The sequence below is a fragment of the Chaetodon trifascialis genome, chromosome 1 (assembly GCF_039877785.1).
Source record: "Chaetodon trifascialis isolate fChaTrf1 chromosome 1, fChaTrf1.hap1, whole genome shotgun sequence".
NCBI lineage: Eukaryota > Metazoa > Chordata > Actinopteri > Chaetodontiformes > Chaetodontidae > Chaetodon > Chaetodon trifascialis.
This window is the reverse complement of record NC_092056.1, coordinates 28558002-28574034: the sequence shown is the minus strand read 5'-3', so window position 1 is coordinate 28574034 and position 16033 is coordinate 28558002. Positions and strand designations below refer to the sequence as shown.

General features: G+C 39.7%; 1 protein-coding gene across 1 annotated transcript in view; it reads right to left on the bottom strand.

The window, feature by feature from the left end:
- Positions 1–16033, bottom strand: part of LOC139329523 (neural-cadherin) — a 325949-nt gene that overhangs the window by 113107 nt on the left and 196809 nt on the right. The window contains exons 24-25 of the mRNA XM_070959899.1: positions 14731–14915; positions 553–782 (exon numbers count right to left, since the gene is read on the bottom strand). Coding sequence (XP_070816000.1) covers positions 553–782; positions 14731–14915 — 415 coding nt within the window. The remainder of the gene's footprint in view (positions 1–552; positions 783–14730; positions 14916–16033) is intronic.

Here is a 16033-nt window from a genome sequence, read left to right as displayed (position 1 = left end):
ACTTTAAGTTTGTGCATAAATCTATACAGGTACTTCAAAATAAAGCCCAGAGATAAGTCAAACTGTACTAAATGTAGCCATAATAGTGTTGGTACATACATTGCATGTTTTCTGGGAATACCCCTCTATATCTAATCTCTGGTCTAAATTGGCCTAAAGTGCCTTGAAAATGTCATGGAATTCCCAATTCTTCAACAGGTAAGAAGACCATAATACTCATGGGTTCTCCCCGAACCTCCATCGATAAAAAAAACAATTACAAAAACTACTTGCTGCCTGCAACCAACAAGTGTAAGAGCAGAGTGAGAGCACTGTCCCCTTAGGAACAATAACTCTTGTCCATATAGGATAAGTGCCATTGTCATACGTATACTCACTGGTTAGACAATGTTATGAAGATTATGTGTGTGCCTTTCAACAGATTCAGATGCTGGAAGAGCAACACAGTCACCACAGATCAGCCAACAAAACAACCACCTTGACAGGAATTTATTGTCTCTACCTTAAGTGTTGATATGGTTAAAAGGCTAAAGAACACAAACATTGACCTACCTTTTGTTTGTGGGCAGCCAGGTACCCGTGCATTTTCTCGGGCTGGAGGAAGGATGGGCCACCATGCACAGCAAAGCGGACATCCAGCATTCGCTCTTTCACATCCATTAGGCTAAAGATGTTGACATCATCAGGTGGAACGGAAAGCATCTCAGACAGGAAGTCCACCAGCAGCTCATAACGGCTCCGCCGCTTCCCTCTCAGTTCAATGAACTCCTTTGCTATGATGTCTGTGAAACACACACACAGTTGTGTATACATAATTTACGGGGATATTACATTGACTTATGTTCATTTCCTGGACAGCTACCCTTACCATGACCAAAACCACTACTTGCCTCAACCTAACCCTAACTCTAACCTTAACCTAACCCTCACTCAAGTCTTCATCCTAAAATGTAATGATTAACATTATGGGAATCTGGATTTTGTCCCCATAAGGAAAGTGAGTCCCCACAGCGTGACCGTTTAAACAGATCCATGTCCCCACAATGTCAGGAATACATGGTGCACACACACACACACACACACACACACACACACACACACACACACACACACACACACTTGTGATTGTGGACCGTATAGAAGTGGCCTCATTATTTTCAGCCCTGTTCAAGGATGACTCCAATTACTTTCAAACCAGATCCAAGTGCTAAACTAAAAAAATAGTCTGCAACACACTCTGTGCTGTGATGATAACTTAATGGAGATGGCACACTTTATATGACAAAATCTTTTGTTTGAAAGGTCATTTTGTGACTGCACAGACTATATATGTGTGTGTGTGTGTGTGTGTGTGTGTGTGTGTGTGTGTTTAGAATACACCGTTACTATCATCACTTTAGTTTTCCCTTAAAAGCCAGTTCTACGTGTAGAAGAACTAGCCTCCAACTGACCCCTTCCTTCCCTCCTTTTCTGGTGATACTCAAGGGAAACGGAGGTGTAAGCCCGTCAGCTGATTGAATAGTAGACCATCTGGTCTATCTATAATGCAATCAGATTTCAAAGAGAGAGACAGTATGTCTGGCTCAGTGAAGTACTCTTCTCACATGTTGAAAAAGGAGAGCCAAAAGGTTAACACCTATCACCTATTCAGGGTGTCCCACTCAAACGCTAATCACTCCCCCAATAGCCCTAAGGACCCAATACAGTAAAGCTGGCTGGGAAGAACAAAGGCCAGGTTTCAACTGAATCCACAAACCGAGTCTGCTGATGGGTTGCAAAGTAGCCAACCTTGAAATGAACTGTTTGTAAGCCGGAGGACTTTGTTTCTTGGTATACCTGACAATTGCATCTCTGTATGAATCAACGCTGGATATACGCACATGACTAAACCCATGATCTGTATGCTGCCCATGTTTTCCCACGTCCCATGACAAGCTGTGAATCTAACTTTGTTTTAAGATTTGCCTGAGGCTCTGCTATGGAGCCTTTCTACCATCTAAGGGTTCGTAGAGTTTGAAGTTGATTGTGCTTTATGAGACTTTTATTAAGGAACAATCATAAGGATGATAATCATTCTGGCAATAATAGTTTGCCTTTCTTTATTTCGTTATTCTTATTTCTTTCTTTATCTCTTTCTATTTCTTTTATTTTTGTATTAGCTATACATTGAATCATTATTCATGTTGGGATGAAACTGTACCAGGATTATCATTTAATGTTGTCACCCAACCATAGGAAGTGCCTGATGCATGCTGTGAACAACGTTGAAATGTCATTGAAAATTTGTTATTGAAATTATATGTGATTGACCATAGTGAGAAGCAGATGAGCCCCTCGTGTGAATCATTGATTAATTCAGCTCCTTGAGGCGATTGCGCGTCACAGAGCGTCTCGCATGTTCGACGGCCGGCCCATTAGACCCGCCCCAGGAGCGAGGCTTAAATGTCTGCAGCCGCAGCATGAATTCAGTGCGCGTTACTCAGTTTTGTTTAGATTATGTTACGTTACGATTAGTTTCGTCTTTTAGTTCTTTTTCTTAAGTTTTACACAGTGGTTTTTGCTTTTTAAGTTTTTTTCGTCTTCGAGCTACTCAAAGCCATTCCGAGTAGCGTAAGTTATCTTCAGAAGACGTATTCTTATAGTTCGCCGCAAGTTTCCAAGTTAACCTTTTTGTTTAGCCAAACGTTTAGTTTTAACATCAGTAAATTTAGGCAAGTAATACTAATTTTGTAGCCTTCTTCGACCGGCCATCGAAGAGATTCTTGATTTGTACTATCAGTCTAAAATAATCTGTCACGGACTCAACTGAACCAAACCCTGCAGCCAGCTGTTGATCCTTGGTCCGGCTAACGACCATCCGGAGCAGTCCCTCATCTGTAACCGACACCGCAGAAACAGTTCCAGAGAAGCCCCGTTCGACATCAGCTCTTCAGCTTGGAGTTTGGGCCTTCCACCAGACCACCAGGCAGATCGAGCCACGGACGAACATCTGGAACGTCTTCGAGTTAGTTCGGAGCAGAGCACAATGGGACGCCATCAGTCAAGTAGGCACGCTAAGTGGGTTTGAATAAGAGTTGGTCCGTGAGGTTAAGAGACGGTCAATTCGTCCAAATTCTCTCCGTTAATCGTTTATTCCCTTAACTCTAGGTTCGCGTCCCCATTATTCCCTTTCAGCTACCTCTCACTATCGCCAATTTATTTACCATTGTGTTGCCATAAGTTTCTCGTGTGTTTTGTCATATCACCTCCCATCTTCTGTCTTATGATTCATGATACATCACTCATTATCCATAATTCTGCTTAATAAATGATATTTTGATATAAGTCCTGGTTAGACGGTGTCCTTTTGAACTGAATATATACGATCCCTGTATCCAGAGTTTACACTTCAGATTATCAGATTGGTTTACTGTTAGTCCATTCGTTAGTAATTTTTATCAGCTTATAGCAGTTAATTTCTGCAGTCCTTCTTAGCTGAGGAAGGTGCCCCGTCATTTTATCAACGAATGCAACATCAAATTAAGGTAACTCCCCTAGTTACACTACATACGCTTCGTTTCAAGTGTTTTGCAGACTTGCACCGCACCCAGAAATCACTTTATAAAAATCTAATTAAAAAAACACTAGTAGTAGTAGGTTTTTTTTTTTTCTATTTTTTTTGTTAAAGAGCAATGTATTGACTGTGCTTATAGTTGGAAGTATTTGAAGTGAATATGAATGTAACCAAATGGCATATTAGAGATTGTTAAAGGTTGCTGTTTAATGTTCAAACAATAATTACAATTTGGGGTAAAATACAATACCTTGTACACAAACACCTGCCTTTCTGTTTGTGTACTTATAGGTTGTAAGTGGCTGTGGAAATTTATATATGTAATAATATGTGTAGCTGTATAAAATAAACTTCTTGTCAGATCATCAAAGACCGAAATTTCAGGACAATAGGTTCAACATCACCTTAGCATACTCAGTAGAAACTACAGCATTTATTTTTCAATCATGTGACACAAACTTCATGAAAACAGGCTCTGACCACACAATATGAATAGTAACAAACAGTGAGAAAGTAAATGTGGTCATTGTTTTAAAATGACATTAAGACATAATTTGATGGCTCCTGGAAGAAGAGTCAATGTATTTTCAGGGGAGGGAGGGAAGGGATGGGGGTAGAGGATGAGGTGGGTGGGGAGAAGTTTTAAGGGTTAAGACAGAAGGGGGTCCAAAGGATGGAGGGCTGGCTGAGGCCAGAGCTGTCAAGTCCTGACAATTTTGAGACAACTCCTCATTGACGTTGAGTTTGTTGATCACCAACCTTGTTGTCTTGAATCATGTGTCCCTGTGCAGTATGTCATGCAGGACCACTCACAGTTGCCCCAGTATAGTCAGACAAGGCCTGTAGGTCCAGCACTGGCAGCAATCTGGTGGGATGTGGACTGAGGTACCATAGAAGATGCTGTACGATGAGGCCTTCTTTGTGAAGCAACTGAGGTTGAGGTTAATCAGCTTCAAGTGAGGGACATCAGTGCGAGTCTCAATCAAGATGTTTTTTGATTGAAGCTCCCTCACTGCTTCTTGCAGCTGCTTCAGAATGAGTCCTCCTCCAGCAGGGACCCTTCTTTGACCTCAGTGTATTTAAGTAGGTTAATGGACGGGGCTGGATGTCATCATAACAATCCAGTAGGAAAATGGGTGCAAATTTCTCCACCAAGCCTGCTGCTCTTGCCATCTTTATCATGACAACCACCTCAAGAGTGAGGTCCTCCTATTCTGGGTGATGCCTTCACAGATGACATTGTCCCTGGAAATGTGTTTTTCTGCCACTGGAAAATGATTTGCTGTAACCAGCAAAGATTGATTTGTGGCCTCTCTTGTTCAGCGACCTCGGAAGCTGGTGTTCAGCCTCAAATTCCTGTCTGCTGGTTTGCTCTGAGGTGGATGTGGTGGTGTTGTCCCTCTCCTTCCTGGGTGTTGCAGCCTCCACTGAGGATGAGATACCCTGAAGGTTCAGGCTTCAAGGTCCTCTGCCTCTTTGTGGTGCCATCTTTTGTCTCTAAAGGTCTTTCATTTTCTGTTTTTCTGGGCCCTGTGCATCCAGAGCAGTAGCTGGAGCTACTACTTAATTTTCAGATTAGAGTTAAGAGTTAACACAAAACATATTATCTCATAATTTTACAAAAACAAAACAAAAAAAAATTGAGTAAAAGTAGAAGTACGTGAAAATACTCAATTTCAAGTAAAAATATCTGCACTCCAACTTATATATCAATGATTTTTAGAAGGATTATCAGCTAAATGTATTGAAAGTATCAAAAGTAAAAATATTCATCAGGAAGAATGAGCATTAATATTATGTTGGCCATATCATGTGATTGTTTTATTATTAATTAACCCTTAATATGTAAGCAGCATCTATTTCAAATTATTGCTTAGTGTTCATCATATTGTAGTTGATCATATGTTTTGTGCATGTAAGATCTTAAAATTTGCACTACCACAATCAACACATTGAAGTGCTATTAACATTTCAGATATGTTAATAAAAATCTATTAACATTATCTAATAATATACTGTAACCCTCTGATAGAAGCCGTCCTATGTAATGAATCTTTCTACTTTACTTTGCAGATGATACTTATGTGACTTAAATTAACATTTTAATGAAAACTATTTTTACACTGTTTTTTGTTTTTTTTTTCTTTTTTTTCCCAAGAAAGGCTCTTAATATTTATTCCACTAATAAGATTCACTTCATGTGGAACTGCAGGTTTTTTCAGGACTTTAATCTCATGTGCTGTCATGATACATGCCAACGTTCAACAAGTGTGGGCACGATTACTTGACAGTAAAGAGCGAACCAACACTTGTATTTTCTTGAGTGTTTATTTGGTGAACTGAGCACAGAATATTCTAGAGTCTATGACAAAGTAGTTATTTCTCTCAGCAGAAAACATCTTTACAAAACTGATCAAACAATCATAAGTTCTCTTTTTCTTGTCAACCTTGTCACAAAACTTATTGATAATCATTTAATTTTTTGTTTTCTGAATTCATCATTTTGTTCATGCAAACTGGGGATTTCAGTCATTTTTACAATCCAATAGAAGACCATATTTTCTGTTATAGAGAACAAGGTTCAAAACAAAATTATACACATAAAGCCCTTTTTAAATGTATGCATCTTGTTGTACTGTTTCTATCAGAGGCTGTAGGTTAACTCCATCACTACAATGAATATTCTATATGCTATATATATAAGATTAAGAAAATGCAATTATTGTTACTATTGTTGTAACAATATTTTCCCATCTACTGAATTAGATGCATTGTAAAACAAAACATTTCATAACCTCTAATAGTAATATTTGTCTATTTTTGTATTTTTAATCTAAATCTTAATCTTGATCTATTTACTCCAAACAAATATAATCATGGAATGGGGAATGGCACTGATGAGTATGTCTTGTTCATTTTAGATGTGTCAAAAACCTAGAGTAAAATTTAATTTCAAGGTCCAGTGTGTAGGATGTGTTTAGTGGCATTCAGTGGTGAGTGTGCTGATTTTAACCAACTGAATACCCTTTACCTCACATTCCCCTACAGTGGCAGCTAAAAACACGAAAAGCTTGACAGGCACTCTATGAAGTCAGTGTTTGGTTTGTTTGTTCTGGGCTACTGTGGAAACAATGGGGTGTAACAAGGAGGACTCTGTGGAGGAGGATCCGCTCCCTTTGTAGATATGATAAGATCATTCTAAGATAACAAAACTGCACCTGTTCTTATTTTCACATGATTATACACTCATGAAAACTTACTCATGAAAATTATTTTCTATTTCTGCCATATGCTGCAAATAGATCCACCTAAATCTTACACACTGGACCTTTAAAAATCGCTTGCATCATTTATTATTGCATTAAACACTACATGCAGTAAAAATTTTGAACGTGTCTAACTTATTTGTTTTAAGTTAAGTTTATGACAACAAGTGTCAAGAAGAGAAACTGTTCATATCCATTAATCTTAAAATTTTACATTTGTTGTCATACATATCATGACGTTTTATTTTGAAATATACTTTCAAGTAAAAATAACATGCTTTTTCTCAATATTTTTGTCTGTTCTTTGAATGTGAAGTCATGCAATGAACAGTCCCATAAAACAAAAGCAATCCCAACAAACAATAACACAGTTATTCTCCTCTTCTAATGTTTCCTTTTCCCCCAGAGCATGACTTGAGTTTGAATGACCACATCATCATCATATAGACTCCTCTGGTGTGTTTTTTGCCATAAGTGTGGGCTGAGCCATTGTATTTACAGCTTGCAGGAATCTGCCCTCATTTATGTAACCACTGTGTCAGAACACATCAGGCATGAGCAGCTTTACGCTATTGTGAATGGGCAGTTCCTAACTAATGTTCAGACAAGGTAAATCTGACTTTGCGTGTGACAATCACTGTTTCCTGCACTTGAACATCCTTACAACCTGTTGTCATTTGTCTTCTGACAGACTTACCAACAGCCTCTCTCAGAAGCAGCACTACAAGATGCAGAAGTTTAAAGAAGGCTTCATGTGTAGAGTTTTGTTTTGAAATTTATGGTTCGAAACAGAAAAGCTGGGCCTTGCTTGGATTGTACAGAATGACTGAAAATTACTTAAAATGACATTTTAAGTGGAAAGAGCCAGGCAGACATGGAGGGTATACATGCCCATTCAATTCTGCTGGTAGAATAGATAAATTGTCTTCACACAGTTGCTTTAATGAATTAGCTGTATTCTTTGTCATGAAGAACATGACATTGAAACACTACCATAACAAAGGAGTGTGTGTATAAAAGACTGGCTCCATCACAAGGAGAGGTTGCACTGGGGTTTAGTTAGTCCACAAAGTTGTGGCCCGTACTCTTCAGCACATCTAAGAGAAAGCACGTGAGTGGGTGGAGTGAAACTGGTCTGCTTAGCTGTGTGCTGACAGTCATAACTGCTCTATGCTTTCATTCATTCATTCATTTAGTCATTGATTCTACAGGAGTGTTGAAGGTTGATTTTAAACTTCAGCTTGCTAGAATATAGTCCAACCTGATGTGTTTTCAGACAGACTACGCATGCTAAAACATTTTGTCAGAATTACCTGTGTCCAATCGTGCAGTTCTCCTACCGGGCCTGAGCCAGACGAGTCCAAGCCGGGTAATGGGTTGGGCATGGGCTGTTTTGTTTCATAAAGATTCTGGTTCCAGCCATGTTTGATTATTTTAAAATGTGATATATGAATACATTTCTCTCTTTAACTATCTGACTGCGCCAATTGCTTGCATCCACATCATGTATTGCAAGTAGATTAATCCCATGAAAAGACAGAAAGCGACTAGCCACAGCTAATGTGTAGAATTAGACTAATCACCTGACATTCAACAATAAGGAAAAAAGTAAAAATTAGAGTATCGGGTATTAATCTAATTTCAGGTCTGGTCCCATTATTCGCCTTTTCTCTAATCTCTGCATCAGTGACACTGTAAACTTCACACTCACTGTTACACGCTGCTCAGCCTGCTGGTGGTGCTCTGTGATGTGACTGACCTTTCTTTCTTGCTCTGCCCCTTTTTAAGGTGGAGACAGGTTCCTGATTGGGGCAGGTCTTAAAGGTGCTGATGGACAGGTCTCTCTCTCTCCTTCCTGGGAAGCAGCAGGAGCTGCAACAATTGGTTTCTGCTGTACTGCTTATGTTGTGATTCTGTTTGTTTTCTCTGATGGGTCCAGTAGGCTTGGTATCGTGGCTTTATTTCCTTTAAGGGTTTAGTTGTGATGTTTTCAGGGTAGGGGAAAGATTCCAGATCCGACGGCCCTATGTGGGCTGGTCTGGAGCTCTTCCTTTTGTTCAGTTTGGCTGGCCCATCAGTCCTTTTGTTGGTTGAGGTTGTTTTTTGGGTGGATTGGTTCATTTGTATTAACAAACTTATTGTTTTCTGCTGAAAAACTCCTCATTTAATTATGTTAGACCTCTTTTGTGAGCCATTTTTTGGGGGGTCATAACAATCACTTGTTAATATGTATATTGCAACAGTTTTTAGTGTAATTGCAAAAATTGCTTTATTGCACATGTTAGCATGTGAGTGTTGTTTTAAGAAAGAGAGAACCTGCCCAACATCACAAAGAAACTCAAACTGGCTTTCATAGAGATTGAAGTACAGTAACTCACACATACAGACACAAATACAAATCTAATAAAGGTTCGGGCAGGGTGATTAGGTCTGTGGGTCTGTAGATAAACACAGAGCTTAGACATTAAGAGACAAGACAGGCCTCAGAATGGGCTCAGCAGATAAAGCGTGAGGGATCGAGGCTAATGTCAGCTCCCATCAGTCAGTCCAGGGGGAGAAACAAGGACAGAGGCAGACAGAGAGACAGTCAGGAGGGATAGGAGCTGGGGGGGAGGGTAGTAACTCCTAACACAGAGTGGCAGCCTTTGCACCTGGCTTTGATCCAGCCTCACAATTCACAACTGCTTTTCTCCTTCCCAGAGGCTTCACTGGAGTCGGGTGTCAAGGCCGTATGGAAAAGGGGTACTCCCGCCTGTAGGCTTGTGATTTCAAACAAAAAGGTAAACAGGGATAAATATCCTATTTGTAGTGGTATACTGTTGTGAGAAAGATAAAACAGTGAGGCCGACCACCATCATTGTCTTTGTGCATTGTGGTGTTTCCTCCTCACAAAAGACCTTTTAAAGGCACTCTTTCGAAATTCAAGCAAAGCAATTGAAGATTTTTTTTTTTTTTTTTTTTTCAATTTTGAAGACTTCTGAAGTCTTGAAAATGACCATGAAATATTATAAAGGGAAACAAGCATTTCACAACATGCTTCCACAAAAAAGAAATTCAAGTGTTTTTCCCCTTCACTGAAAGACTGTTGTCACTTATCGTGGAATTCTACTGAAGAAATAGATTTTTTTCTTGAGAGGCAACTAGCGGACTATTTAGGTAGAGAAAAAAAACAATATTAACAGCAAAAATCTGTTTGAAAATTATTTTTTAAAACTACTGAAAAAATCAAAACAAAAAGTGACACTGGAGGGGAGTGGAGTTTGAAGTGCTTATGGAGATCGAGTCACTGGTCACATGACAAGGAAGCTATTGAAAAAATGATTATTTTCTTTTTAAATAAGTAAAATAAATTATTTACAAAGAAAAAAATAAAATAAGTGTGCTACATGACACCAATTTAGTGTCTTTTTTGGGGCAGTTCAGCTCAAAGGTGTTGACAATAACACTGTTACGTGTCATTTGAACAGTAATTAATTGATGGTCCCTGAGGTTAAGAGCAAGAGCTCAGAGGTGAGCTAACTGTCCTCTTACCTCCAACACTGGGAAGACTGACAAGACTTGGCAGGATCCAGAGTTAGTGTCAAATATCCAACTTAAAACTAACTTCAGCACGGTGAATTTCTGCTTTCTAAAAATCTGTGGAGGAACAGCGCTCAGAGAGGAGGCTGCTGAGGTTCCATATCCAGTCTTATTCACCTCTGTAACTTAGCTAACCCTGTTGTCATTACAAACGTAAATATGTTTGCCTCATGAATAACGGCAATTGATCGCTTACCTTGATCTTATAGAAACTGTGAATGTGTTCTCCACTGCCTCCACGCTGGAGTGCCACGTGTATTATGTACGCATTTCGTATAAGAACATCAAAGCAGTTGCTGATAAAAGGCACAATACTTTTCAACAAAGGCCAATTATAAAAAGGCGGCCCTCTCCATTGAGTTAGATAGGAAGGGAAAATCCTGGGAAAGAAAAAGACAGAAGAGCAGAGAGCGGGGCACCAGAGCCACAGTGGCTGATGGACATACGGCTCTTGAAGAACTCATTTAGGGGGCATCCATCTATGTCATTTCTTCATTGTCAGACACAACAGTCAACATTAGGGTTTGTCGTCTGTTCCTGCATTAAGTGACGACAAATAGGTGGTCAGAATTAGCTTATGCATGGCAGATTTGTCCTCTGTGGCTTGAGAGGTCTGATCAGGTTTAATTTATCAGAGTTTCACAGGCTGAGTTGTACTTCTCATCATCAGTAAACTGACTTGGATGTGTTAAACCTGTGAAGTACCCCTTTAATTGGTTACCAAAATAACAACTAGTCACAGCCATAATTCAATGATGAGCGGATGAGAGACATTTGTTGACACGGTGGTGTGCAGTATGAGGCCTCACCACGTTCACCCATCGTATGTATGTGGTTTATTAAACACACAAAGAAAAACAAATAGAAGAAAACAAGGCAGTGAGGTTTTGTGGCTTTTCTTGTGCTTTTCATATTTGCATTTTAGCTCCTCGCTTACAGTTTTTCTGAGTACATTTCTCAGATCAGAATGGAAATTCTCAAAACTACTTGTTCATCCTCCACATCTAGTCACTTGTGCACATAGTAAAAGCAATTTCTCATTCTTTTGAACAAACTGCAAATGCTTTGCTTTTTACAATTGCCTGCTGTTTCCTGCATGAAATGTTGATCAAAATATATTATACTGTTCCTCTGTTGAGTCTAATCCCCACAACACATTTGTTCATTTTGTTCATCTTAATATAGCATAACAAATCTTCTTCTTCTATAAGCCACTACATACAAAATGGTGAACGATTTGTTAAGTATATTTTCTATACTTTGTTATTAGACTCTTTTCATATTAGACTCTTTTCATAAATGATCAGCCAGTTCTCCAACATAGCGGGTGCAACATGTGTAAATGTGAACACTGTCCAGTCTTGTGCACTGAATCTCCTACATACAGTACATACAGTACTGCTGTGTGCTGTTTACACTTGTTGAAATTGTCATACAGAAAAAGTGCAGCTTTGGGCATTTTCAGTCACGGTCATCAAAACTGTAGCCACAGGTTACATCACAGAAAAACATTGTTATATTGCCAAGATGGCACAATGACACAAGGACTTGTTCATTGACAAAAATATTTACTTTTGATAGATAAAGTATGGATTCTGAGCAGGTTACAGGTGTTTGCAGGTAATCCACTGTATGGTGCTGTATGTCTCAAGGAATGTTCCGCACATTTTAATGATGATTTGAGGTGAGGAAAGTGTCAGATCCGCAAGGCAGCTGAAGGAGTTTCAGGTATCTCACACATAATCCCTGCGGTTGAAAACTGCTTTTCCCAATTTCTGTGTATTGATCCCACACTTGCACTTACCTCAGAGGGCAGACAGATGTGAAAGGAGAGATAGTGAATTATTTTGGTCAGCAACTCTGCACTGCATGTTCTGCTAAAGGAAAATCTCCAGAAAGAAACAGTACGTAATGTTCTTCTCCCTTTATCATGTAATAATACTATGTGCTCTATGCGGTTTATGCATTCGTGGGCTTCTGATTGTGCTTTCACCCTGTGCACCATGCATTTCACTCTAAGTGAAAGTCATGTGGACATTTCAAGGACTTTTTGTTTATCATGTTTTTTTACCTTTCCATCAATATCAAGAAAGACAGTGGCAGAGGGAGGGAGCCTTAATCTCAGCAAGGCAGATTTAACAAGTGCCTTCTTTGTGCGTCCTTATTGCATCCACATTTGTTCTTGAAATGGGATTTAGAATGTCAAGGAAGGTGTAAGTAATGCTATAAGTAGAATATTTTCATAATCCCCGAGACTGAGAATCAATGAGACTGTTTACTCCAAAGCTGCACGCGGAAAAATAAAATACACACACGCACGCACGCACGCACGCACGCACGCACGCACGCACGCACGCACGCACGCACGCACGCACTAATGCTTTGGTATCTTGCCTACACCTCAAGTCATTAATCCTTGATATTACATTCCATGCAACCTCAAACTTACATGTTTAGTGAATTGTTTAGTGTTCATTGCTGAACTGCAGGTTGAAAGCGTGTGAGTGATTTTGACACTGTATTCACGGCAGTGCCAGACCCCAGTGCTCTCTGGCTCTCAATTTAAGTCCCTCTGGGGCTATTAAATCAATACCCTCTGCAGCTAACAGCCCTTCGATGACAGTGTATCCATTTAAAAATCGTCAATGAAGTGACCGCCCAACACACACAGACAAGTTGTTGGAAAACCTAAACTTATTATTCTAAATTAAATGGATCAAAAATACTTAACAAGTTTCAATCACCAAACCAAATAAAATCGGGGGCAGTTTCTTTCATTTTGATTTGAGCTATTCATCTTAAACATCCATTTGCTCATCCACCTTTTGCAAATGCATTTATTTCCCTGCAAATACTGAAATGTGGGCACCAGCTGCTCTCCACCATACCGTCTCTGGGTTTGGTGCTGACTACTTTACCTCAGCCCTATTTTCAGAATCAGGAACAAATCCTTGTATCTACTTAAATGAGGCTTGACTCTCCCTTCCATGCTTTCCTTCTTCCTCCCTCTTTCCCTTCCTCGCATCTTTGGAGTGCACCCTCTGGCCTCCCTCTCTGTTCCTATTTCAATATCTCAGAAATCATAAAAATCTTTCAGCCATGTCCCATTTCTCTCCCAAGCGAATTCAATTCTGAGCAGACAGGCGATGTGCTGTACATCAGGTCATGATGGATGCTGCTCAGCATATTAGGAGAATGTGCTGGCTGAGCAAAACCTCTCCACTAATTATTTTGCCAGCATAACCAATGGAAACAGACTTTTCTCTGTGTGCGCTAACGACAACAGAGATCCCATGAGTCAAGGGAGAGGGATTAATAATGGGTGTAATCTTTTCCTAGGGAAACATCTTTAACTGAGGGTGTGACAGTCCTTTGAAACACTGCAAACATCCAGAGTAAACAGTAATCAGCTCTCATTAATTTTCTGTGACTGGGGACAAGTCTGCAAAAAATGACCACACTCGCTCGTCTACGTTACTAAATTGAAGATGTTTATCATTTTTAGGCAACTTTAAATTTTAGCAGCTAATCAGAAATTGATCTTGCTATGGGTCCTACATGTTGCTGCAATTGCATGAATGTCACAGGCCATCAATTGTGGCAGCTGTGAGCTGGTTAAAGTGTGCTTGGAAGGCCATTAGCAAGGCGGTGAAGCACCTTTTACCGAATGTCAAAACAAAGCTGACATAAAGGAGCGGTGCATGAAAAAGTCCAAAGCTGAAAGGGAAACTAGAAGCAGGCTTTGTGAATATGGGAGTAATAGCACTGACAATCTTAAAGAGGAGAAAGCTCAGAGTCATTATTACACTCATGTGCAATGTTCAGAACTGTACCTGCATTGCCATTAACAGCATTCCCGGTATAGCTGGTCTTTACGGAATCTGCTTGAGTTGTTGAAACCATTGCTGAACAAAATGTACAGAAACTGATAAGATAGGTATTCTGTGAGTAACTGATACATAGTTGTAGCTTACAACTGATGTAATCTACAAACTGGAGTCATGTATAACATCACACTCGACAGCTGTGGGGGACTATATCTGAAACAGCAACTGCCCTGGACAAGAGACTGAATTAACACCAGGAAAAGAACCAACAAAACCATCCACAACCTCAACTCGGAAGGGGTCAAAGTTCAGCCACTTGAAGCCAGTGGACAGCCAGTGGAGGATCAAGGATATCACAAGACACCAGGGACCATTCTTGACCAGCGACCAGAGACAGTGGTGTGTGTGTGTGTGTGTGTGTGTGTGTGTGTGTGTGTGTGTGTGTGTGTGTGTGTGTGTGTGTGTGTGTGTGTGTGTGTGTCTCTCTCTGTAGTGCCAATCTAACCTGCCAGGCGGAGAGACCCTGAGTTGTAGATGGCCTCATCTCGAAGCTCCCTCACGTGCACAGTGACAGTAGAGACGGCGTCAGGCCAAACTCCATCGGACACACGGACCTGGAATTGATAGGTGCCGGGTGGGGCGTTCTCCTTGATGATCAGGAAACCTGTTCGCTTGTTCAGGATGAAGTAACTGAGGGAGAGAAAAAACACACAGACACCAACATAAGTGTACAAAAATTGACATTTAGATCACAACATTTCAAAGCCAATCTGATGAGTCCGCACAAACAAGTCACTAACCACTGCACAAACCTTTAAGCAGTGACTTAAATTTTGCACACAACAGTTGAGAGCCTTCAGGCGAAAGGTGCAATTGCAGCATGGCCCAGACTGAGCTTTTTTCTAATGGTTGAGACTGTGAGAGGGTCAAACTGCTGAATTTACTGGCCGCTGGCATGGCACTGATTAGTCATTAGGTATAATTACTGACACTGTGTGTATTTTAATCTGACCTTCACAGTTGAAGGCATTCAAATTCAATTGAAACCATCAAACTTTAGCTACCTAAACCATGTTTTAGGTAGGTGGCACAAGCAAAATAGCTAGCAAGCTAATAATTATTTTACATGGATTTAGGTTTAGGCTAATTAAGAGTTTATCTTGACCAAACCAGAGTTGGTGATTTTTTGAACAGTGGAGAGACGGTTTGGTGTGTTTTATTTTGTTTCTGTAAAGTTTGAGTGAAGTGTGTTTTATAGTAGTCTGCAAAGTAATATTACTGTTTTGTTCAATGTCTTGTGTCTTTGAGGAGAGCGATATAATGGCTGTTTCTGGAAAGGGGGAGGTGTGGCCGATGCGTCCATTTGTTTTATACTGAAATGCTGGTGCTCTAGTATGACATATACTGTACATATATTACATACATAACATACATTATTACATACGTATATATTGTGGGAAATAAAAATTTAAAAAATTTCAGCACTGGACACAGCGGCCATTTGGGATCTCCCAATCTTTTATTTTCCTTTAATATTGGATATATGCAGATATCCAGTTCGATCAAATACTTACATTTTCATTAAATATGTGTGTGACACACTAAAATAGTGGTGGTAAGATACTAAATCTGACACACGTTATATTTCACAAGTTACTAATCCAAAAACTTTATGCTCAAGTTTAAAAAAATATTAAGTCTTTGAGCTTAAATGATTGATATAATGGGAATCAAAGTTAAACTGGGAGATTTGCACTCCTGAAATTGACAATTGACATGAGTCACTACAGAGATGACATATCACTCTG